The 26,095-nt window shown below is 42.9% G+C and overlaps 1 protein-coding gene across 1 annotated transcript in view; it reads right to left on the bottom strand.

Moving 5' to 3' along the window:
• The window catches only part of LOC147747989 (guanylyl cyclase C-like), a 679,125-nt gene that overhangs the window by 132,274 nt on the left and 520,756 nt on the right, over window positions 1-26,095 (bottom strand). The window contains exons 19-20 of the mRNA XM_086957579.1: window positions 14,365-14,453; window positions 11,120-11,211 (exon numbers count right to left, since the gene is read on the bottom strand). Coding sequence (XP_086813705.1) covers window positions 11,120-11,211; window positions 14,365-14,453 — 181 coding nt within the window. The remainder of the gene's footprint in view (window positions 1-11,119; window positions 11,212-14,364; window positions 14,454-26,095) is intronic.

Below are 26,095 nucleotides of genomic sequence, written 5' to 3' on the forward strand. Positions count from 1 at the left end.
TCTTTGTGTGTGCGGAGACTCTGCTGTCACAACGATACTAATAATAAAATACCTTTGTAATAGTATAGAATCATAAACTTACAAAGAAGTTTACGTTTACCTTTGTGAATGAGGTCCCTTGAGTGCAGTTCCCTGGTGAAAGTTCCAGTCTTATCACTTTAGATGCCTGGACCTGTTGAGGTTATCAGAGACGTCTTCTTCTTGAAGCCGAGCCCTCACCCATCAAGAAGTGGCATGCCTTATCATCGGCAGCTCCTTGTTGGGCTGTCGCTGCAATGCCCAACGACCCTTTGAGAGGTCTCTTTGCTGGAGATCTTTTATTTTGCTTTCAAGTCTAGAATAACCAGACCTCCAGAAGTGTTTGTGGGGAGGGTATCTAAGTGAGAGGTAGCTTGGTTTTTGATATAGTGATTAAAATTGACAAAAGACCCCATATAGAATAATTTATTAATGGGGCCATTGTTAAAAGCTGAAAAACTAGAGACAATCCTAAGAATATAATGCTTCCTGGATAACTCACATACTGGTCTAAATGTCTCATGCTTTCTATGTCCTACCCTGATCAAAGGCAATTCATCAAGACCAATGTATGAACCTGATCTACTCAAATGGAATTCCTATTTGGTACCCAGTTCTATTCTTATCTCATTAATGTGTGAAATTCAACTCAGAAATGTGATAACTAAATCTTGTGACTTACGTCCCTGATGTACTGTCTAAACAGACACTTATGAACAATGTTCCCTCTAATTTTTTTACCTATGTGCGGGATTAAAGGTGCTTCATGCACTGCAACTAAGGCTGTGCACACTGAAGATAAACTACAGCTTAATATGCAAGCATGTGCGGTGTGCAAGCTACCGAAATCAGTGGCATAGTAAGGGTGCAATGGGCCCTAATGCAAACCAGTACAAAAAAGACACCCCCAAACACACACATCTCTGGGTTGATATTAAAGGATGCCATTACTGGGACGAAGAGGGCTACTGCACCCCGGGCATGGGTGGCTCTGCATCATGTTTCCTAATCATTCTACCTATAATTCCTCTCTATTTGCGATCTCCATGCCACTCTTATCTCCTCCTTGACCCTTTTCTTACCTCTGTCCACTTCCCCTTGATCTCCTAGCTTGTCCTTATCGCCTTCCTCCCTATTAATAGTTTTTTTTTTCCTTGCTCTTCCTTACACTCCCACTTTTTTTTCTTTATTTCCGCTCTGCTCCACTTTTCCTTTATTCCATCTCCTCTCTTCAATCTACGTCTTACTTTCCTCTCTCCCACAAAGTCTATCTATTCTCCCTGGTCTCTCTCATTTCACTCTTACTCTGTCACATCTATACCTTAACTATACATCTCTCATCTTATTCCTCTCCTTTGCTCTGACCTCCTTGCCTTGGTCTACCTATCTCCTTTTTGGTTATTTTATTGCCCTTTCTTTCCCTCCCTTTTTTCTCTCATTTCTATGTTTCACTCCCCTCTCTTTCTTTTCCTCTCAATTTCTTGCTTTCTATCTCACTTCCATAGCTCTTCCTCTCCATATATGTTTCCTTTTCACTCTACACACATATCTGCCTTCTCCCTCACACTACCAAATCATCTTTCCTCCCCATGTCTCTATTATTTATGTCCTTTCTACTTTTCTCCTTTCCTCTAGATTACCTTTTCTTACTTTCCATATCCCGTTCTCATCCTTGCCCTTTTTTTCTGCTCTCAGATCTTTCTTTTCAAACTGCCTTTCATATTTCCTTGTTCATTTTCTTACCCTGTCTCTCCTCTTCCTTTATTCTCACTACTACATATCCCAGCCCCACCCCTCCATTCGTACCCTCCTTAATCTCTATCCTTCATAGCTGTCCTCCTCCTCCCAATCATATTGTATCCACCTATATCTCATTGCACCCTTTTGTTTTTCTTCATTTCTGCTGCCTTTTCGCCATATTCATCAACTTCCACACTGTCTCCTTGTCTTTTTTCCTACCTCATGACAAGCTCCTTCACAAACCCACTGAATTAAACTTTTATCTCTGCTCTGCTAAAGCCTCTGTTCTGGGTTTTACTAGTGGCTACCTGGGACCGGTTTCACTCTCTGTGATAATGACTCTTCCACACACCCCCACACACCCCAGAGGGAGACCACACAGAGCTAAACCCAGGGAGACACTTCAAAAGAATAATTGTAAAATTGTTCTTGGGTTGCTTGTGTTTTGGTGCAGGTAGGACCTGGCCTGGCAGTTCGGGCTACAATGCTCCTATTGGAGTAGGGCCAAGACTGATTTGTATATGACTGAGTCCAAACCGAGTTGCCATGGTGGGCAAAAGAACAGTCGTTTGAAATGCTGCCCCAAGTGATTGCCATTGGTTAGACCTACTGCAAGCATTCCTCCCATCACCTTTCATGTGTTTGATGTAATACACTAAGTGGCCAGGGTATGCCCCGACGTTAGCTCCTTTCTCACTGTGCTACCGGAACCAAGCTACAACAGACCAAAGAGCCTCAATCCGTGTGAAACCGGTCTTGGGTTCCTTGAGTTCTGGTTTATGGAGTATCTGGTAGTTCAGAGTGGACTGCTCCTATCGGAGCAAGTTTAAGACTGATTTGCATATGGCTAGTCCAACTGAGGTGGCATGATGGGCAAAAGAAGTTTGGGTTAAAATGCCACTTGAGTGACTGCCCATGTTTAGACTTATTGCCAGCATTTTTCTATCACCTTTTGTGTCTCAGATGTTAAATAAACTGCAGCCAGTGCAGAGAAGCTTGGGTCTCTCTCATGTCTGGGATGTGGTGCCTGTGCACTGGTTGCAGTAAAAGTTGCCAAGCCCCTGACTAAAATCACATGGTAACATCACAAGTGGAAATCGCTGCCTCCTCTGCCCCATTTGTCTAACCTCCTCTAGAATCCTGAAAAGGAAATGGGGCAGGCAGCCTTGGTCAGGCCCGGTGCCACCCCCCTTGCTACCCCTAAGTGGCCTGAATCCACACCTCACCACTTGTGACGGCTATAGAACAGGAACACTGATGTGGTTGTTTCGTTCTCTTTTATTTATATAGTGCTTAATACTCTGGCCAAAGCTGTGAGAGATTCTGATTTGCCTTGTGATTCTAGGTACCCCTTTGGAATGCATGGCTGATAAGGATTTTGGATTTAGTGTATCCTATATGGGAGATGTTGGGTGTGGAGCATGAAGTTCAAAGACATGATTGAAACATGTTTCGTGAAAATCACTGCAGATAAATATGAGGTGCTACAGAGAGAGTGAAAATTGACCTCCCATTTTGATAAAAACACTATTGTGCAGTTAGATGATTTGGCACATCTACATTTTTAGTCACCCCTGAGATTTTAGGTGTTTGTAAATGGTATGATTTAGTACTCTTCAAGAACCATAATTAAATGATAGCTGTTGGAGCAAGTTTAGACCTTCGTTACAATACTGAACGTGTCTACAGACATTTGGCATGCTCAATGTTAGGCACAAACCATTTTTCTTTCATGCTTCAATGGCCCCTTCTCCTTGGCATCTTCATTTCCTTCTGATTTTGCAACATTTGCTCTGCATTGGTCATTTGGTAACCTTAGCTTGCAGGAAGAACACAATTTGTCCTCATAATATTGACAAGTACCTGTTTAGACTCTTTGTGCTGAGTTAGCATTACAAAAGTGATACAAACCCAGCACACAGTGTTGTGGTTGGATTTACTTTCCAACGCAAATCATGATTTATGTAGGAAAGTTGCCCACAGTAACGCAAAGTAGCACTATGCCCTAAATGGTGCTACTTTGCATCAAGGGGGCTTACCATAGGTAGCACATGGACGTTTCTATGCAACCACCCATGGGTTTTGAGGCTTATCCCTAGCTAATAACATTCATAGACAGGAATGTCATCCAAAACATCTTAAAGGATATTTTTGTACTGGAAGCATCCCATTCCATTACAAAACCTATGCTTAGCAGAACGCGTACATTCTTGTACTAAGGTCAGGCATCGAAATTATACGATTTTGAGGTCGTGGCCTTTTCTACATGAGTATGGATTTGCCACATGTGCCATAAAACCCATTATCTGCTGTATAATTTGCAGATTTTAATCCCCCAAAATCTGTTTCTAGTTCGAATGGATAAAAAGTTACTAAAACCAGGTCTATCCGTATTGCTGCAAAGTGGAAGCCCCTTTGCAAAGATAACTGGTCACTTCTGAAATGTGCAGCATGCCGTTCTTCTGTGCAGAACGGCATGCTGCATGTTTCAGAAGTTTAAGGAAATCTGTATTGATGGCCTACACACTGCCAGAGCCACAATACAATACAAGGGCTCATGGTGATTCACAGTTGCTGAGTGGGAGCTATACTCTGATGAATTGAACACAGACATTTGTTTTTTTCTGCTCCACATGATTCCTAATCCAATTACTGATTGCTTTTGCAATTGTGCTCTGGAAGTATTGGACAATAGTCTGATGAACTGAACATAGATATTGTTTTTTTTCTGCTCCTCTTGATTCCTAATCTTATTACTGATTGTTTTGCCTTTGTCCTCTGGAAGAATTGGACTAGTAGCACAGAGATTGGCCAGACTAAGCTGCTCGTACCGTTGCTTCACTGATCAGACACTTTTGTCAACTTCCATGTGATATGGGTCTACCTATTTAGCAGCGTCCTAAGTTGAAAAACAGCAGCTTACGCACATCTGAATCCAGCTGATTGGTACGTTGGATCTCGATTGGATCGATCATTTATGCTTGGTCGGAAATAGGACTCGATATTCAGAAACAGGAGCAGATGTGACGAACACTTAGGCCTCCAATACGACGACTAGTTCATTGCTGGACTACGAGTTTTTACACATTGGATAGATATTAGCTGGAATTGAACAGTGCCATTTGATACTTCTTTGCCCTGAGGAAGCTCCCTTTGTGGGAGCGAAACACGTTGGCTGATGATTTGAATTAAATCTGCTTTTAAGACGAATAATATGAAATAAAGAAGTTAATTTTTTCAAATATTCCTGGTTTTCTGGACTTTTTGAGCTGCGCACCCCCACTTATCATTTTAACCTTTTGATCTGGAGCACAGCAACGCCACTTAACGGCTGGCGTAGGGGTCAGCTGCACAGCATCTGTAAACAATGGAACTGGCACGAGGTGCGGCACTGAAGGTCCGCTGGTGCTGTTAGCTCTTTAAATTCACTAGAAAACTGAGAATGGTGTCATTCTTCAGTGATAAACCCAAATGACCATCACTTAACCCCTTCGCTGCTCATGACGAGCTCAGCTCGTCATGCAGTACACTGGTCGTGTGCTCATGACGAGCTGAGCTCGTCATGAATTATGAACTATAACAATTTCCAGCACAAGAGGGGAATTGCCTTAGCAGTCATGTGGTTAATGAACAAATTATGTAAAATTCCTTGTCTGTTCAACATTGAGAATATATACATCTTATTTCCACTTTAACTGAAACAAGCGAGGTATCAGCTTCATCGCTCCTTATCCTGAGATGTGAACTAGGAATTGATACCTCATACATCATGACCGAACATCATAAAAATCGAATTACAAAACCCCCAAAACTTCCGATGTTGGAAAACATATACCATTCGCATGCCGGAAACCTTCCCCAATTCCTCCCCTTTGCCGGCACAATAACACCCACCATTCTCAAAGGCAAACCGGGCATCCGGACATGTTCTCTTTGTCGCAGAGTTGCCCGTACCAGACGAGTCTAGTTTTTGATTTTGGTATCCAAACTTGAACTGCACCATGAGGCGTCCCGACATCCTGCCAACAAATCACCACCTGGACCTTAGAGCCGACTACCTCTGTTACTCGAAATGCACCCAAAAAACAACTAAACCATAATCATGCCAAACAGGAGTGCCTTCCAATCATCCCTACAAAAATGCGGCAACATTCCAATCACCTGCTTCAATATGTCCAGCATGATGGGGCGCTGCACCCTCTCCCCACTGCCCTTCTTTCTTGACCAATCCTCCAGGATACACATCCCCATTTCCTCCGCTGACGGCTCAAACCCCCACAATAGTTTCCCAAAGAATGCCACTCCTGCCAACTTACATGCTATAGTGATGGCCGACAGACCCTTGTAAGTCAGAGACATAATGAAGTATACCACATCATTCTACCTGGCTTGCCTTCTATCCGTGCTGCTATTTTGCACTGCCCTGTCTGCACAAACTCATCCCATGTAAGCTCATAGGCCCTGTGGGTAGACTCTGACAACAAGCCAAGGATTAGTTGCACCACGGTTCTTGCCCACCACCACAAATATGCCGGGATCTCAGTTTTCCTCTCATCTGCCCATGTTGCATGCCCACTGGATCTCGTCCTCTGTAAACGAGAAAGAGCATCAGCAATTTCATTATTTACTTCCACAATATGTTGTGCTTTGTGTCATTTGCGCGCAAACACTCTAACACAAAAAAAAACTACAATTGCCAAATCTTCGGGTCCTGTGCTGACTGGCGGTTGACAATGCTCACCACTGACATGTTTCCACGCTGAACATGACCGTTCTGTTGGCAAATTGGCACCCCCAAAGATAGACTGCAACCTCCAATGGGAGAAACTCCAGGTCAATGCTCTGTCCCCCGCTTCCATGCCTCCCGCCACTCCTCCTCACACCACAGACCCTGCCAAAAGAGTCTGAAGCCGTGGCCATCTGCTGCCTCTGAAAACAGCTCAACAGACCACTCCACCTGCTTCCCCAATCTCACCATGGGAGTACTATTGCATTCACTCAGAAATACATGCCATAGCCGCAAATCTTCCTTCACTCCAACATTGTGTGGGAGGGACATCCCTGCCAGAGCCCAACCCAACCTCCTACAGAACATCCTGTCTGCCCTTACTGTGCTGCACACACAATTCAAATGACCTAGCAGGATCTGTATGTTCTTCACCTGCACCTTAACCTTGCCCAAGATCCTATCCAGGAGTTCGAGACAATGCTGCTTTTTCTGTTCTGGCAATCTGATCTCCATCCTGTGGGAATCCAACTCAATGCCCAAAAAAGTAAGCACCTGCACAGGCACAACTGTCTTTTCGGGCTCCAAGGGAACACCCACATCATGCATCAAAGCCGGAAACAACAACAAACTTTCTTGACACCAACCATGAAAACGTCATCCAGCAATGCAGAGAAAGTGGTGTTCCAGGGGAGAGGCTTGCCAAAGAAGTGTGACAAAATATGGGGAGGCTGGGTACAATACAGGGGACTTTGACTGTCGGCTAGTTAGCCGTGTGTAGGAGTAACAGGAGTGACTGTCTACAGTAACACACTGAATTATACTTAACCTTGCCTTAGTAAACTGCTCTTGTCTAGTATGCAAAAGATGTTAAACAATACAAGAAAAAGAAAACAGATCAAACGAACTGTGCAAAGATGCAAATGTATGGAGTGTACTTGTTGGCAGGTTTGTTCCTTTAATAAACAGAATAAAAAAAATAAAAAAAGATGTCATCCAAATAGTGTGTCATTACCTTCCTTCCTGCCATTTGTGTGAAAAGTTTCTGCAAAAACCAATTGAACGCCTTAATCAATGAACATAAAATTGAACACTCCATAGGCAACTCTTTGTCCACAAAAAAACGTCCCCCAAATTGCATGCACAACTCATAGTCCTCAGGGTGAACTGGCGGCAACCGACACACTGATTTCACATCACATTTTGCCATCAACCAGCCCAGGCCAAATGTATTCACCAACTGAACAGCTGTGTCCACAAATACATAGTGCACCCTGCTACACACCTCATGACCTCAGGAATCAGATGGAATGCCCCAGGCTCTTTCTTAGAAGCCACTGAATCAGTGACATCCTTAAGTTCTCCTGGGGCCAGTCATAGCACGGCCCTTCCATCCTCCCTTCACTTACGTCCTTCAACAGGTTGCCCCAGACCAATTCCTCCTGCCCTTTCATCAACTGTAAATTGTCCGCCCGTTGCTGCACCCTGGGACCATCACAGCACAAATGAAACCCAAATAAACAAATAAAGCAAACGTTTTGGAAATTGAGCATCTAGTGGTAACTTAACACGTTGCAAGCAAAATAATGAGTGGGCGGGGCTCAGACAGCCCCCGGCCATCCTTCGCACACGCCCAACCTGACGTTGGATGGCATCCGACACATGGAAAGGGTTAAACTAGGGAGGCTGGTCAGAAAAACACTTAAAGACAACTAGGGCAAATAGAACAGCCAAATAACCTTTTTAGAGGACTGCTTGGCAAGAGACAGTGCACAGCGCAGAATTTCGGAAAGACGATACTGAAATGTGTTTAGAATTTCCAACTTGATCATTAGTCAAATCAATTTCCATGACTCTCATTAATGGATTTTGTGGCATGTGTTGTAGCAGTCAAGATGACTTAAGGTGGCAAGCAGGACTCTTGCTTACACTGTTCAATCTCCAGATGTGAAATAGTTGCCCCATGAGGATTGTACTTAAAGGCATTACCATTCTGATGCAAAAGCCGACCAAGCTATGAGAGTGCTGAATTCCAACAGCTTGGTGTACCATATCGCCATCATACAGTCAGCTGCTCTCAATAACCCTGTACCTTCTGTAGGACTCTTGGCAGAAGCTTTATTGGTGGGAATGTGTAGCATAGGCCCATGAAGGTATCCTAAGGGAAACATTCAGAGAAAAGGATATGGGTCAAAGCGGAGAATACTTCGTGTTGGACTTGGTGGCAAAGAGTTCCGTGAGGTGCGCCACAAGTGGGAAAATATCTTGCAGCTGGGCCCACTACCGCAGTCGAATTGCTTCACACTACAAGGTCCATGCCTCAAAATACCTAAAATGGTGATGTAGTAGGTAGTGGTGGTGTAGTCAGACAAAACGTGAATGGCACTTCCTGTGCAGGGTAACTTAGGCTCCATTGGGAGAAAGGTTGCCAGTTTTCTGCATGGCCCTAATCTGTTAGGCATGACAACAGCCTCAAAGTCTGACTCAAATAGTTCCCTCAAGTGGGAAACTCTTTTGTCCCTGTGGAAATGTTGTGCAAAATATTTGTCATCAAAATAGGCCTAAAGTTGTTCTTTCACAGTTCGGATAGTATCCATGAACATCAGAGTTTCAAAGGAAGCATTGATAATGGCTTTGAGGTTGGTACTGGTATCAACACCATAGGCGGCGCCAATCTCATTGATGACTTGGAAGTCATAGGCTGTTTCTGGAGCAGTGCCAGGTGCAGAGCCTATGGAGGCACAGAGTTGAGAGGAGTTGGTGTCTGAGCTGCCAGAATCATCCAATCCGCATAATTGCCCTCACCTTTGGAAAACACCTTAGAAGGTTCCAGAGTTATCATAAAAACATCCAGTATGGCCTGCCATAAGGCCAAGACTTGCACATGGTTGGTCGATTGAGTCAGAAATTCCAGCTTAATTTTTTTCATTGTTATAATTGACTCCAAGGAAGAGCCTGGCACTGGGAAATTACATCAAGACCCTGAACGGTCCCAGAAGTGGAACTGTTTCTTAGAGGAAATGACCTCTTCCTTTGGCACGTCGATTCTTTTTTGTAGGAAGAGCCCTTAGGAAACTATTTCCTATCGAGGGAGTTACCTGAAGGCGAAGGGGAACGCTTTGGGGTATCCGTCTGAGCCTGTGCCAAAAGTAGCTTTGCTCCCTGTCTCTGAAGGCTTATAGGTGCATCAATAAACAGGAGTCATAGTCCCCCGGTTCATGTTCAGAGCCAAGGTACAACAAGCACATGTTGTGTGGGTCCTTCTTGCAGTTTCTGCAACCGCCTTTTCAACCATAAAATCACGGGAGAAGACATTTGACCTAGATGCTCGTGAAGCAGAGAGATTTATTCTGTGAAGTAGGAAGATGAGCTCTGGACCAAGTTGATGAAGTCCAGAAAAACAGGAACTGTCAGGAGTGCACCGCCTGGGACCTTGTAAACTCAAATGTCATCACATTCTGGACTAATTCAAAAAGAACAAATGATGGACAGAATGCATAGCAATGTCATGCATTCACCCCAGTACAGAGATCTGGGCCTAAATCCATCGTTTTTTTGCTCACCATGCCATTCCAGTTTGGACCCAGCCATATGCAAATCAGTCTTGACTATGCGCCCAATGGGAACAGTCCTGCCCGAACTGCTAGGCGAGGTCCTCCCTGGACTGGAAACAAGTATCCTAGGACCGCTTTCGAGCTTTCAGCCCTCATAGCCAGGATAGCTTGACTCCAGTGGCATGGAGAGCACATCACATTCTGGACTGGCAGAGTTGCTGCTGAAGCCACACGATGCCACCTGGCGGCCCTGCAGAGGTGTTGCCTGGGGAAAATAATCTGGAACTAGTCAGATGCCGGGAGGATATTCATAAAATGAGGAATCTGCATGAAGAAGTAGCTTTCGGAAACAGCTGTTGTCATGTGAAAGCACAACACCATAATAGCTTCAGCACAGAAGGAGCTGTGGCAAAGGAAACCATACTACTGCATCAGACTTGCTACAAATGGACATTGTGTATATATGTGTGTGTTTTTTGTATAGAGCAAACTTTCAAAAAGTCAGGAAAGCTCTGTACTGGGCCAAAGGCAAACAAACAGTCAACGAATTATAGGAGGTAACATCAACACAGTAGTCTTCTCACAAGGAGAGCTGTCTAAATGGAACATTACAACCAAAACCTTTTCACTTCACAACAGCAACTTTTCAAAGAAAGACCTGCCTTCACAAGAGCTTTTAGTATCAACTGAGCTGTGTCACTGAATCAGATGTCTAACTGTATTCTACAGAAACACAGCTGACTTGTGTCAGCAGAGGCAGCATCCTGGTTCTTAAATATGAGGAAAGGATTAAGGAGAAAGGCTAGATCCTCAGATTTTTGGTACATCTGTGACAGATCTACCAAAAACTGAGGATCTTTCCTTGGCTCCTTTCATAGTTATGATTGACATGTATGGCAAAGTTAATTGAGAAGATTATGAGTTGTGGAATGGCTCAAAATACATATAGTATGGAGAAATGTTGTTCTACATTCTCTCCTGTGTGTTTCAGGATGTTTCTTATTTCTGAATTACCCTGCTCACTTCAACCCCCCTCTCACAGAATTCAGTGCTGTTTTACTTCAGATTCAGTCTCTTTCACCTGAAGATTTTGGCCAAGGTATTCTCAATTTTCTTGAAGTCCGGTCTCTTCTCTGGGTCCTCCTCCCAGCAGCTTCTTATCAGTAGGTAGACCTTTGGACAAAAAACCAAGGGTCATTGAACATAAATAATGGGACAGGGATAGATGAACACATTGTAAGACTATGAAACAACATGTAAAAATAAGGCTCAAGAAAGTATTCCGAGGGAGCACTCCTGACAAGTGGCACTGAATCTCGTTTAGTCAAAGCTGTCTTGCTCAATAGATCACAGGTCCTGTGATAGACTGTAACAATGTAAGAGGAAACATGGGTGCGGTTATCACAGCTTAAGTTGTCTATCTCTGGCCCAGCCTAGCTGCACCTTCTTCTATGCCCTCAGAGCGGACCAAGAATATCTGTTTGTATGAACAACCATTCCTGGGTGGAAACAAATGTTCTCACCCGTCAGCCGCTTTGCTTGACACTGCACTCTACAAAGGCCTAGTTTATCTCTCCCCGACTCCGTGAAAGAAAGGAATTTAATGCACTGCTGAATGACTGTGTAACTCAATTGTATAACCAGAGCCTGCTTGCGCTGCTGTCTTGACATACTTGTAAGCATCAATTTCTAGAGGGGCACTTACTTGTGTATTACTTAGCTCTTAGTTGTAAGAACTGCTACTAACATTACTGTCATATCCCCATTGGGCATTAAGCCAAAGCCTGTTTCTTCTCATTTGTGCTTGTTGCTGCAGGTGTTACAGGCACAACCACTGCAGTTGCTAGCTGTTATCAGCTGGTTGCCATACCACAGGTGCTCTTTTTATTAGGGCCTAATCATTTCTTGTTTCCACTGCCTGGGGAGTGCAGAATCTGTTTGATGAAATGTAAAATACAAAGAAGAGAAGCAAAGAAATAAAAGGGAAGGGAAACTATAAAAATAGAACATTCTAAACTAAAGGACTGACCAACCAGCCTGGACACTGAAGAGCACTCATTTTTAGGTGGATGTGAACATGTGATCAGAAAACATCTCCATTCAGGGGGCAAGATAACCAAAGACTGGTGAGGACTGCACCTTTACCCCATGCAGTGATCTGTCATGGATGGAAGCAAAGTGTAAATGACACTCAGAAAGACCAAGGGCAGAAGAGGGCTGACCCAAATACCCTTTATGTACCTAAATGCATACATATTTATATATGGATGTATTTAATATAATTACAATATTATACTATTATTTTTATTACAAAACGAGATTGTCAGAAGGGTAACCACCATCAAAACCCTTTCTGCGAGATTTCAGGTAACAAAACACCTGACTTCAGTCTTTAACACAGTGCAAAATCAATTCACCCCAAAGGTCTATTCGCTATAATATATGTGGTATTAATAAATAAATTAGGCCTACTGCCTTTTTCGTAACTTTTCATAATAAACAGGCCCCTTTTTTCCCCCAGGCACTGGCGCAAAAAAGGTGCCTGCCGCCATGTTGCTAGGGGGACTACACTGCAGGGGCGATTGCTCCTTTACAGGAAGGGACACCTTCCTTCACATAAACAATCAATAATGGCGTGTTGCTCTTTCTATGTGTGCTGCAAGAAAGAGCACAAAATGAGGGGAAATTCCTATTTTTTCCCTGTATCGCCTTCCTAATACCAGTATTCGCTTGTAAATCTGGGGCAGTGTCAAAAAGCAATGGGTGTTGCAGTGAAACCCCCATTGCAACACCCATTGCACGCCCCTTTGACGCAAAGGACTTCGACGGAAAGGGGCATATTTACAAGGCAGCATTAAGCCAAGCTTAGTGGCTAAGCGCTACCTTGTAAATATGGGTAATGCCGCTATGCCACCGGCGCATCACAAAAAGTGACGCTCCAGTTGCAAAAGGGGATTGCAAATATGCCCCCTTCTGTATTGAGCTTAAGCTTTTCCACAAGGTAATCAGCAGACATGCAGTCATAAAATTATAAAAGTATACACAAATATAGATGGCAAGGCAACATAAAATCTCTCCTAAATGAGTCTGACAAGGATTCACACAGTGCAAATCTTCTATACCCATGGCTTGGCAGGGAGGGTAATCAACACCAACACCCTTGCCTACAGGGATAAATTGTGTGATTCCATCTAATAAAATAAATACCTGCAGGCTGTCATGCAGAGTAATAACAATCCACCCTCTGATACCTATTCACTTTATGTGGCACCTCAGTGCCAGTGCCGGCTAACATAATATTTCATCGCTCTTCCCCAGGAATGTCCATTTAATGCCAGGTACATTCAGGATCCATCTAGCACTTTTTAAAATGTTCTGTTGATTGAGGTGTGTTGAACAAATTTTGAGGCCACTATACTCAGCCTTGTTAAAGGAGATCAAATGGGTTACTTTAACTCAACAGTCAAACCAAAATGGCTGCTCCGTGGCATAGGACCAATCGGACACAGTAGGAACAGGGCTCTCGCTCGCAAACATGTATTACTCAATGTGCCTGAGTAAGACTACTTCTAAGCTAAACATGAGTCTATTATGGTACATTTTCAAATGGGTAGAACAAATAACTTTTTTCGCTGTAATATGATGTAGTCTAATAATGAATTAATCACAGAACCGAGAGTCACTCACTTAACATAATCACATAAAAATCTTACTGTTTGTTTTGGCTGCTGAGGACGGCACCTGGTGCTAGTTTTACTGGCACTTAGCTCACAAATCACCATAGATTGATACACATCTCGCTTCCTTTTAACATGCAGCGTCATTTTCTATGTAACTAACAATGAGTACAAGGTTTTTCATGTACCTTCAGTTGTCACTGCGTGTTTCTTCCACATTTCTTGGAGACAGAGCTCATTAACTTGAACCAAGACACTAATTATGATTGGGCTGGTAAATTTCGAGGTGTAAGGTAACTCACGTCAGTGGAACACATCAGTTTTCCAGATTTTGCGGTAAACTTTTCGAGGTCAAATGTGTCAAAAACGTAGTTAGAGGAAAGTACCAAGCTAACACTAATATATGTGGAATTTAATGAAGTAAGCACCACATTCCATGTTATGCCCCATTTCTAAGAAGGAAATGGGAACAGGAGGTATTTACAGCATCTGCTAAATACCTCATACTGTGTTGTCCGTACACACTGGGAGTGTTATAATCCACACACCACCCACCCCACACGTAATTTGGGCCTAAAACTTTCTTAAAAACTTTACCACAGCTACAAATTTCAACACATCTCTTGATCAGGTAGCCCCAGTGCCTCACCTCCAACTCTTCTGCGTGCACCGAGTCTATCTTCAGGTCTGGGCGGAAAGGAATCAGCTCCTTGGCATCATGAACTCTGCACAGTTTCTCTAACATATTGGAAAATTATAACACTTTTTAGTTTTGTTCCATATTTTAACATACATCTCAATCAAAGTTTCTCAATTTAGACAGTTATTTTGAGCATCGCAAGCATACATCTCCAATCGACAAACTACAAGACAAAGCTGCTTAGCTTTCAGGTGTGTTAACATGGAGGTATTGGCTTAGCATAGCTGAGAGTTATTTAATTCCTACACCTTTAAAGGAAATCGTGCCCTTATAAAAGTTTATGAAATCCCTAAATTTGTTGATGTGGGGTTCCTGACTGACCAATTTCTGGTCACATCAGTCAATAGTTTCACATCAATTTGGGGTGGAAGGGCACTGGCGGTATCATAGACCCAGACATTGCTTTGGTATGGCTTGTATGTATTCTCCATATTAGATGTAACTCCTTAAGTTGACATTCTATTTAAAATATGTATAGAGCGCAACAGCTGCCCCAGCCAAGAGGCGTCCTGGCGCTAACAGCAATTAGGCAACCACAACGCAGGGAGGAACCAGAGAAACCTACACAGTAGGAAAGAGAAAGGTTTTAATAGCTTTCCCAAATTAAAAAAAGTTGCTGGAATATGGGAGGGGGGGTGGGGGGGGGGGGCAGGGAGTTCCAAAGAATAGCCGCTCTGTACCGGAAGGAGCGGCCTCCGGCTCGGGTCCTCCTGACCTGAGGGACCACCAGCAGATTTTGGCCCATGGAGCAAAGCTGACGGGAGGGAACATAAAAAGAGAGCAGATCGGTCAAGATGTTAGGGGAAGCGAGCTTCAAGATCTTAAAGGTTATATAGAGAGCCTTGAACTCGATCCGTTGAGCCACAGGCAACCAGTGAAGGTGGTGGATTGTGCAGGTCACATGGCAAACTCTGTGCAGGCCCAAGAGAGCTCTTGCTGCGGTGTTCTGTACTCTCTGTAGCCTGTATATATCTAACTTGTTAGCCCCCAGGTACAGGGAGTTCGCATAATCAAGCCTAGATGTAATCAAGGCTTGAATGATGGTCTGTCTGGTCGGGGCATCAAAGAAAACTAAAATTGGTTTTAGCCTGCGCAATATACCAAAACAGGTGCCCGCCACCTTCTTCGTTTGAGTCTGGTAACTGAGCGAGGAGTCCATCCAAACACCCAGGTTCTTTACAACCTGTTTAGGAGGGGGGGGGGCTAGATTCATGGACCACCAATACTCATTCCATAACCCATGATCCCTTCCCACCAGCAACACCTCCGACTTGCTAGCATTCAGCTGGAGGCAGTTAGCTGTCTTCCATCCGGCAACTACCGCAAGATCACCTTGAAACTTAGTGGCGTCGTGCCTAGAGTTGCTCGAGAGGGCTACCACCAGCTGAGTGTCGTCGGCGTAGGAGACCACTGTCAGTCCTCTGCTCTTGGCAGCTGCAGCCAAAGGCTGTATGTACAAATTGAAGAGCTGTGCTTGATGGGAAAAGTAGATGAGGAGAACGGGCGCGATCACCTGATAGGTCCTCTCAGAAAGAAATTACGCTAGCCACTTCAATGCAAGGCCACCAATACCAGCCTCTTCCAAACGGAGCAACAGGATTGCATGGGACACAGTATCGAACGCGGCACTGAGATCCAGAAGGATCAGTGCCGATGTCTGTCCTGCGTCCAACGCTGTCCAAAGTTGTTCTGTCACCGCCAGAAGTGCAGACTACGGGACGAAAGCTATTTTGCGAGGGATCTAGCGTATTGTTCATGGTCAAGTGATCTGAAAGGATGGAATTACTATGTGCCTCCGTGATCTTAGCAGGCCAAGAGAGCAATGAAATTGGCCTGAAGTTCTCAGGTTTTTTAGAGTCCAATGAGGGTGTTTCCATGCTGTGGGCGCAGCAGCCGAGCGGAGCGATTTGTTGATCACTTGATCAAGTAGAGGAGCGATAGTGGGTTACATTTTCCTCAATTGGCCAGGTTTCAGTGGGTCGGCCGGTGAGCCTGACTTAATTTTTGCACAGAGGGCGAGTAAACGGTCCTCCTGAATCTGAGGAAAACCTCTAAGGTGACCATCGTGCCATTATTGGTTATCTCTGGGCAGCTCGTGTGGGCCGTGGGAAAACATTTATAAATGTTGAGAAGAACGAGGCAAGCTCCTCGCACTGCTTATTTAAGGTAATCAGTGGGCCAACAGCCCCCTTCTGATTTTAAAGTCCTGAGACAATAGAGAAAATACTATTCGCGGGATTGGTGCTGTTACTAATTTCTTTAGCATAAAAAGCAGCACGTTCAGTATGGATTCCTTTATTTTAGATCTTTACTGCATCCGGATAGCGATCTTTAGATAACGAGTCCTTTCACATGATTTATAAATTTTTCGCAGCGCCGCTAATTCGTCATTGTACCACGGGTTATATTTAGACATACGGTTCGGGGACCATTTAGCTGGGATCAACTTATCCAACTTATCCAATGGCTGATTGATCCAATCTGAAAAGGCTGAATAAGCCTTATCATGGTCCGTCGGCAACACCAGAACGGAGGCTGAAAGATGGACTTGGAATTGATCCCAGTTTAATTTATGCTATGGGCGTTTAGGAGAGGGAGGGTTGACTAATTTGCGCACAGGAGCAATGCCCTGGATAGCCAAAGGGACTAAAAAGTGGTCCGACCAGGCCATAGGGACCAACGGTTGGACTGTGAGGGACGAAATATTAGTAAAAACAGGGACCAACAAATGACCAGCCGAATGTGTGGGGCCAGAGACACTCTGATCAAGCTGACAAGCAGCTAAATCCGCCACCAGGTTGCCCACATCCACATCTAGGTAGTTATCAAAATGAAGATTCAGGTCTCCTAGGACTGTAAAGTTAGAAGTATTGACCGCCAAAGTACAGACGGTTTCAACAAGATCTCTCAAGGCCTTGGATGGGCCCAGTGGACGATATACCACTAAACCAGACATGGTGTAGTTGGAGTTAAAAGCAATTTTAAAACAGGCACATTCACAGCCCAAAATGGGCTGTTTAGTGAAGGTGCAGGAGTAGCCGGTTTTGACAATAGCCGCAATACCCCCGCTTCTCGTGTCTCTATTAAGGGTATGAATAACATAACCCTCCGGGAGTGCCAGCCCTGGGATCACCACTGAGTCTTCAGAGAGCCAAGTCTCAGTTAAAAACAAGGTATCAGGAGATTCAATTTCAAAAAGGTCATAAACATCAGCGCAATGTTTGACCAGGGAGCATCTTTTTTTCATGGTGCCCTTTGCCCCACTTCTCTACTTTTTCACTTTTCCGCTAATGCATGAATGTGCTGTATGTGTATTTGTGATAGGCATTGCTGCCCTGTAGTCTGTACAGTTAGTTCCAGGGTTGTACATGAAGAGCACAATGTCACTATTTTCCTTTCTTTTTGTGCTCGTTAGGAGACACTTCATTTTAGCAGGGCAGAAGCAAATGAGCTGCTGATAAAAACAGTTTTTTATTATATAAACATCTTCCATGCTAAGGCTCTTTGAGAGGAGCATTTTCATGATGGGAATTATCATGGAACCGCTGCAAACCATGACTGAGATGCAGGCCTGCTGACTCCAACCTCCATCCACCTGTGCACTGCGAATAGCTTCCTGACACCTAAGACCAAGGTATGGGGGTTGTACTATTCCAATTGATATGACAGAATAATGCAATTGCTATGCTCTCTTTAGTATAGTGTAGGGACAGCTAGGAATAGACAAAGATTAGCGACAATTAACATGGCTGAGTTGTTCATCCTGTTTACCATTCCAACAATGCTGATTGCAGTAACATGGCTCCTATTTCTGATAATCACAGATCACGCTTTTATGAAAGAATACGATCATATCAATAAATGTTTGAAAATGCATTGTATCTTTCTTGTGCTTACCTTTGGTGCGCAAGAGTGACAAACGAAGGGGTTAGCTCAGTTTCCATGGATACCTTAGGAATCAGAGTGTCATGTTAGAGGTTGCCAACAACATCTGTTACCCTGGTTGTATTAGGGGTTAGATGTGGTACTGTGAGCTAGCTAAAACCCATCATTACTCTCGGATGGTATTTGTGGACTGAGTCCCTATATTCTGAAGTTCGTGTTGGTCTAATACACAGTCCTGTTATATTTGCAGGAACCAAATAACGTGTCACCACCAACGTTTTACATCAGGTACTTATTTAATAGGTCTCCTGAGTAGGTTTTTTTGCTTATGCCCAAGGCTCCTTTTTGCCTCTACATGGAGCCGTCAGTGGTGAAAATGATCTTTATAGGAAGCACCTATTTACACCTGTAAGTTGTTCAAACTTGAACCTTTAAAAGGATCCCTCCACTAAAGTACTTACCTTCTTTGGATTCCATTAATTAAAAATGGCGCTAGCAGTCAACACAAGCCCCTGCATTATATCACAATCAAGCAGGCTGGGATAAGGACTCGGCTTATCATATTATACCAACAAGGTCCAGCTCGCAAGGGCAAACACAATATTCAATTAAGCATAAAACTAGACAACCCATTGGGAAAATTCACCATTTGAATATCATGACAAAATTGAGCCTTGCATCCCTCCAATAAATAATCCTCTATTTTTTGTAACCACACCTGATCATTGTTACCGTTTAGTCTTAGAGTATAGACATTCAGACCGTCACGCATGCACTTTTGCAATACAAAATTCACATAACACAGCTTTTATGAACACTGTGCGCAAGAAATCCAAAACTACATTGGATATTTCCAATGTTTTTTTCTGTCAAAATATAGCACCTAAAAGCAGAAATTTGATGGCGTTTACGACTTTAGGGGTCCAAAGAAAATTTTGCAGGCACCCACAGGGCTATAAGAACAGTCCAGGTCTGCTTACTGCCCGTTGTCATACGTTGCTGACATTTACCTAACAGATGGTTTTTTAAACACACAATTGATGAGAGTAGATCACATAATTTTGGGATCTGCTGAACATGGCTACAAATTAAATGTTTAAAAAAATCTAAAATGCATTTCTAGTTACCTATTTGTAGGATATGAATTATCAAATGAAGGCAGACACCTTGCCCTGCCCTTTTTAGAGAAGTGTGCTCTTCTCCCACCACCAAATAAATTAAACTAGCTACAACCACTTTTAGGCTTTCTCAACTTTGGTAGAATATACATACCAGATTACGCACAGAGGGTTAAACGGTTGTACGCTTACATTTTCACCGATTTTTCAGACAAATATTGGACATCAGAGCATACTACTATTCTAAGAACATTGCAAACACACATGCCTGCATCCAAACACTTGCATACTTACGTAAACAAAACTAATGTAGTCATCCACACCAATACGGGTTCTACTGGCGATACATACGTTACCTTTAATGAAGACGGGACAGTGCCGATTGCATGTAAATCACATTTATATTCTAATGCAGAAATACGTTTGGCATCCATTAACAAAATTCTGACTGCAGTGCAAATAGATGTCCTTAAGGAGAATTCATTGGTTCAGGGGAAACATATAATTGTGGTTTCTCCCATTCCAGCCTTAGAGGCTGTCACAAAAGCAAGCATTGCTAAAGCAAAAGCCTTACATCCACGATGGATCCAGTGGGACACCTCCTTGATAGCTACTGATGTAGATTATGTCTTTGACCTGAGCACAGGAATTTCTCCAGTATGACCAGAAATACCCCATGTCAAATGATCAGTATGACTTTGTTATCTATAATGATCGTTCAGATTAGCCAGTGGTTGGTACTAAACTCAAATACTCAGTAGCAGGCGCTGCGTGAAGGAAGTAATGAAAGATGGTGATTTTCAGGCACAAAAACCATGTACAGAAACTTTGGGTGACTGTACTGCTCATCTGGCTGAACTGAAAGCTTTGGTTCTGGCACTGCAGAATACGGACCCTGAATTCCTGATACTTAAAGTGTTGGATTCCTATTACTGCGTCCAGTGCTATAATGATAATTTACACTATTGGCGCTTGAATGGATTCAGAGATTCTAAAGGTAAAACACTCAAACATACGTTGCTTTGGGGAAAAGTGGCAGCTCTTAAAAATGCTCTGTCATGGGCTCATGTTATTCACACATTGGGCCATCAACGTGTTGGTGTACACATTGTAGGGAATTCACTAGCTGATGAACCTGAAGTGGCAGTTAAGACAGTCTTAGTGGCTGTGATTATTCATTCACATACGAGAATAGATGAGAACATAAAGGCTGTGGTTACTGCTTCAGCTAATGGCATGTCCCTACCTAAAACATTGCCCAAACAAATACTCCTGTCCTTTGAGTGCCCAAAACATTTGATTTGTTTGCATTCCTGGGATGGGTGATCAAGTGATACCCAACCAGGACCGCAGGTTAGAGCTAATAATTACTGCACCCAAGAGACTAGTGTCTGCCCATGCTGGTGTGGCGGCTACAGTTTCAGACGCGCTACTGGTGGCAGGGTGTTTATAAACAGACTAAACAATATGGCCTTTGCTGTAACATTTTCCAGCAAGTTAGAAGTTCCATCATTGCCCACCCATCGCAGACACCCCTTCTAGTATATAATAAACCACTAAATTGTGTGTATTTGGATAATTGAATGGTGTTTTTTCATTTATTTTATTGAATGTTGATTTATGTTTTCAGTTTCTATGGGGTGGCCACAGTGATCGGCTGATGTTTAAACTGTTCTTAAAGATTTGCAAATCTTTATTGGTTCATATGCAGTAGCAGCATTCCACCCAGACCAGGGACCAGCCTTTGCCTCTAAGATTACCAGGATACTATGAGCACCCTGGGTGTTGTTGTGCATTATTCCTCTTCCTATCATACTGAGGGAAATTTGAAAGTGGAGCGGACAAACCATGACTTAAAGCAGCCTCTCACAGCTAGAGTGTTGGGGTCAGGATGTAGATGGATCCCTCACCTGTATGGAGTCCAGGGAGATTTAAATAATCTGATTAGATAGAAGTTATTTTTGTGGTTGTAGCCCCTATGAGGTCCTGTTTGGGGTCCAGATATATGTTCCAGATCTTGATAACACTGGCACAGCGGCAGCTCATGTGCACTTTGACATAAATGAACATTTCGCTGGCTTACAGGAATTATAAGACTTTAGAAATGAGCACTCAAATTTGAATACTAAACATTCTGCCACTGACAAAGTGAAGGTGCAACCAGTGACTTCTGGCTGGAACCCTAAAGTTGGGGTTCTAGTTCTGCAGAAAATTGCAGAAGTAAGGGTATTTGTACCATCCAACCATGCCCCTGTGCCTGTGCTTGCTGTTCAGGGTACTCAAACTGTGATTTTGCCACTGTTTGCTGGTTGTAAACAGAAACAACAAGTTTTCATGAATCTAATCAAGCTCCAAAATGTGGCCAGACTTGCACAGTAGGCCACAAGGTTATCTGGGTAGGTTCTAATCTCTTCTCTCTACCCTGCAAGAGATCCCTCTTCATGCTCTAAGCCAGTGGTTCCCAATCTGTGTGCTGTGGCTCCCTGGTGCGCCGTAAAAACTAGCCTGGGGAGCCATGCACGAAGCACTTTAATGCATTTAATGCTGAAGGGTTTGTTGGCTTCAGTTAAACTAATTAGACTTAAACACATGATGTAGATGATTTGTAAGTGACATGCCTAAAGCCGGAAACGTAGTGCTTGATTGATGGCATATCGAAGGAGATCATCTCCATATTTCACTGGATCCCCACGTTTCATACTCCCTAAGTAAGCGGAGGACCCCTGATTAATTTTGTTAGACTTGTTAATGCTTTTATTTTTTTTCCAAATGCATTTCATACTAATGCAAGTTATCAGGAAAGTAAAGTTGTCCTGTCTCTCAAGCACACTAAGGGGTCGATTCCCTTGTCGTTTGGAAGGGTTCCGAATCGGATTTGTGTTTGCTGAATCTGATCCGGAACCCCTGTTTCCGACCGAATCGTACACACTTCCCAACAACAGAGTACGATGTCTGGAAACCGGTAAGGCTGTCCGAATCTGTTCCAAAAGGCATTCTGACAGGTCATGTCTTTCGAAGCCGAATCGTACAGCTCTATGGACACGGTTTCTGAGTGAGTATGTTGACCAATTTGGACAGCCGTTCTGATTCAGTTTCTCTGGAACTAATCTGCTGCCACCGGAATCTGTCTTAGGAGGCCCATAGCAGGCCCCCTTTCCCCGGGGCCTTCCGAATTGGACCTGTGGGGGTACCTATGGGTCCCCCCTTTCTAACCATGCACATTGTGGCAGGCACAATAGGGTGCCTGCCACATGGTGCAAAGTTTTCCCCAGCCACCCCTTTCTTCAATAGGAGCCTGTGTTCTCGTTCAGAACACAGCCACCAAATCGTATCCGGATGCATCCAAATCGCTCGGTTGGACTCCCCCGATCCAAGTCGACCGGAAAGCCTTCCAAGACCGATTCAGTAGGAATGCTTTCCAAACCAAATCAGAATTGCGCCCTAAGTGTTATTAAGTATTGACATGTGTACTAGAACCATAGGTACCTAAAGTACAAATTTCTTCCAGTACACGCATATTTCCAGACAGGCCTGCTCTCTCCATGAGCACAGGGAAGTAAAACACCATATACAGTATAATACCAGCAATTATAAGTAAGCAAGAGGAACATTTATAAAAAAAATATCAGAGTAATTTATTTGGCTTGCATTGAATTGGAGGCAATTTTAGGGAGGAGGCAGCTAAAATAAAGCTGTATTTGGTTTAAAGAATCACAAATCACCCTGCTGAGGCAGATATGTTGGCATGTATGATGTGGGTAGAAATAAAAGTGCATGCAAATATTCTTGAAGCGCAGAAACACTTTGGCAATGGGGCCTACATGCAAAGGGATGTTATCTTGTACTGTAAGCAGGATCAAAAGAGGGAGAGTGTTCTCTTAAAAAAGGCATGGGAAAAGAAGTGTAATTAGGAATATTTTATTAGCGGCACTGCCTTAGTAATACGAAACACCCTGCTTATATGATTGTAATACCTTCATCAGCTTCATCCCAATTATTCTTAGGGAGAAAAATTAAAGTACTCCCCAGGCTGGGCTTACATCCCCCCACCATCGTAAAAAAAAGTAATATAGGTTGGAGCGGCAGCCAACGGCCTATAGGTCAAGGGAATCACAGATCAAGAAAATTTTGGAACTACTGCTAAGCAGTCCTAATTTAACTACTCCCCAGCTTGGGACTTCTGATGCTGAACCTGAATGTGTGCCTGTTTCTACTGTGGCTCTTAACAATGAAGTTATATATTATCAACCACCTTTGGAGCTACCAATGTGCTCTCCTTTGCCCAACGAAATGCTGTTTTTTTTCAGACTGCATCTGGTTACTTAGCCAACATTGATGATTTTTCTTCAGATTCTTCATAGTCTACTTTGCATGGTGCACGCACACTAATCTTCTGGTTTAAACAAACTTGCCTGGTTCCTCCAGTTCCTCCATGGTACTTCTGTTAGATTTTACTTATTTTGGTTTTTCTCTTCATCTGGATTGGATTTGTTACAGTATTTTTCCTACTGCTAAATTGACACTATCTCCCAGAATGTTCTTCCCCAAAACTAAAGGACTTGTACCCAAATTCTTCTTCACATAAGGGTCAAATAGACTTATCCCTGGTGAACATTACTGCATTTCCTGTCCATAATGGTATTGTTTGGGATGCATTCCCATTTGACATTTTTGGTCCCTCAGACATTTTACAATTCCATACATTTTAAAAATAGACATGGACGATATAATAATCCCCAGCTCAATATCTGATGAATGGGACGTTGTGACAGCATCCAACATGTTATCTGATTTAGAATCCTATATAGTGTTTGAAAATGACTTATTTGTATTTAAATTCTCCAAACTATGGTGAAATGTTTTGCTATCATCATTATGCTCATCACTACTTACACAGAGCTGGTGCACCACATGTTGTTTCTAACTATACATAGTGGGATCACTGCCTAACACCACCCATATGGTGTCCCCAACAGTATTTTTAAAATGTTTTTTTATTTTACCAGTCGTATCCCCCAGACCCGGTTTCAATTTATTTTAACGTTACCCCTTTTCAAGCAAAGAAAAACATGCTGACAAAATTAATGTATTCAAATTCTTTCATTTACAAATTGACCATCCAAGGTTATGATAATTGGAAAACAATATTGATTTGATATCAATTTGAGGTACAAGATACTGGCAGGCCTAGGCCATTGATGCCTTATTTGGGGCTTATTTGATCCCTAGGCATATTATATTTTTAAACAAAACATTACAACAGACTACGTGTCTTGGACTAGTTAATGCTAAGAATTTAAACACCTAGCATTCTTCAAATTCCACGTTTTGATAAGTGGCAACAACACATTAATATTAAAAAACAACAACTTAATGAGATGGTGCAGAATGGTACATGTAACTCTTCACTTTAGGGTTCACATGATTTGTTAGTGTGCCTCTTGACACTAATGGCTGCAATGCACGTAAACTCCTCTAAGGGTTTTAAAACTAGCAGACAAGACCCCAGATATGTCCAGACACAACCCTAGGGTGTAGTAACTACATATAGTGTAGGTGGTTATGCCAGCAATGGCCAGAACAATCCATATTGTGTGCTGTTGAGCAACAGTTATCCCTTCTTTCAGATAACATGGATTTGCAAGAATTGTTATTAGGTCCTAGGTCTCTTCATTCTAAACATTTCATATATGCTACATATAATGAACTCTGGAAGATGTCACAACAAGAAACTGCTGAAAGCTTGTGACAAATTGATCAAGAAAATTTAGAAAAAGCATTAGCTGTTGTCGATAATGGCATGCCGACAATGTCTACTCACATTTATTCATTGAATAATATTGTGTCATCTGCAATTGATATTATACGAAATACCATGCCTGCTCTTTTACATGGACACAGTCAATTAAAATCAAGTTTGCAATTGAATTGAATATTGCAGGTTTTAAAATCAAACTGCGTGCCATGGAAATGTGTGAATGAAAGAAAATTGTTCTTGCCATATAACTTGTCATGCATGGAACAGGTCATGGCATAGAAAGACGCAACTAAAACAATGCTTAATATAGAACAATTAGAGAAACTGCTCTTCACTGTAGCTGAAACTCCGTCAGATACATGGTTAGTGCATGGTCTCTTTTCTTCGTGAATTTCTACCTTTCATTTCTTGTCTTGTCTGAAACACTTTCAAGTGGGCAGATACGAACGGATGGGTGGGTGGTAACTTTCTGCATGAGATTTGGTTTCTTCCTTTCAATTACAAACATAATAGTGGTGAGAGAACGAACACAGAGTTTTCTTGAGCCATTCATTACTTTGTAAAGATATAACACTGCATGGGGTGTGCAATGCATCCATGGCCAATTTGCAGTGTTATTAGAAGGGAGTTCCCATTCTCATGATCAAGCCAGTTTTCCTGTTACTTTCTAATGTAAGTTACTTGATTCAGACTGACCAAGGTTGTTGTGGAATGAAGCTAGGTGTCTTACACTGTAACAGTTTCCAAGGTTGTGAGTTGTTGTATGAATGTACTCTGTCCTCTCACAAACATGACTGGAGAACTTGTCTTGTGGCCAAAAGTTCCAATTTCTAATATTAACTTTGATAGGTTAAGCCAACTCAAAACCTTATTGTCTCAAAAGGATGTGGTACTAGCTTCTGCCCAAGAGGCATTTGAT

The sequence above is a fragment of the Lissotriton vulgaris genome, chromosome 1_1 (assembly GCF_964263255.1).
Source record: "Lissotriton vulgaris chromosome 1_1, aLisVul1.2, whole genome shotgun sequence".
NCBI classification, from domain to species: domain Eukaryota; kingdom Metazoa; phylum Chordata; class Amphibia; order Caudata; family Salamandridae; genus Lissotriton; species Lissotriton vulgaris.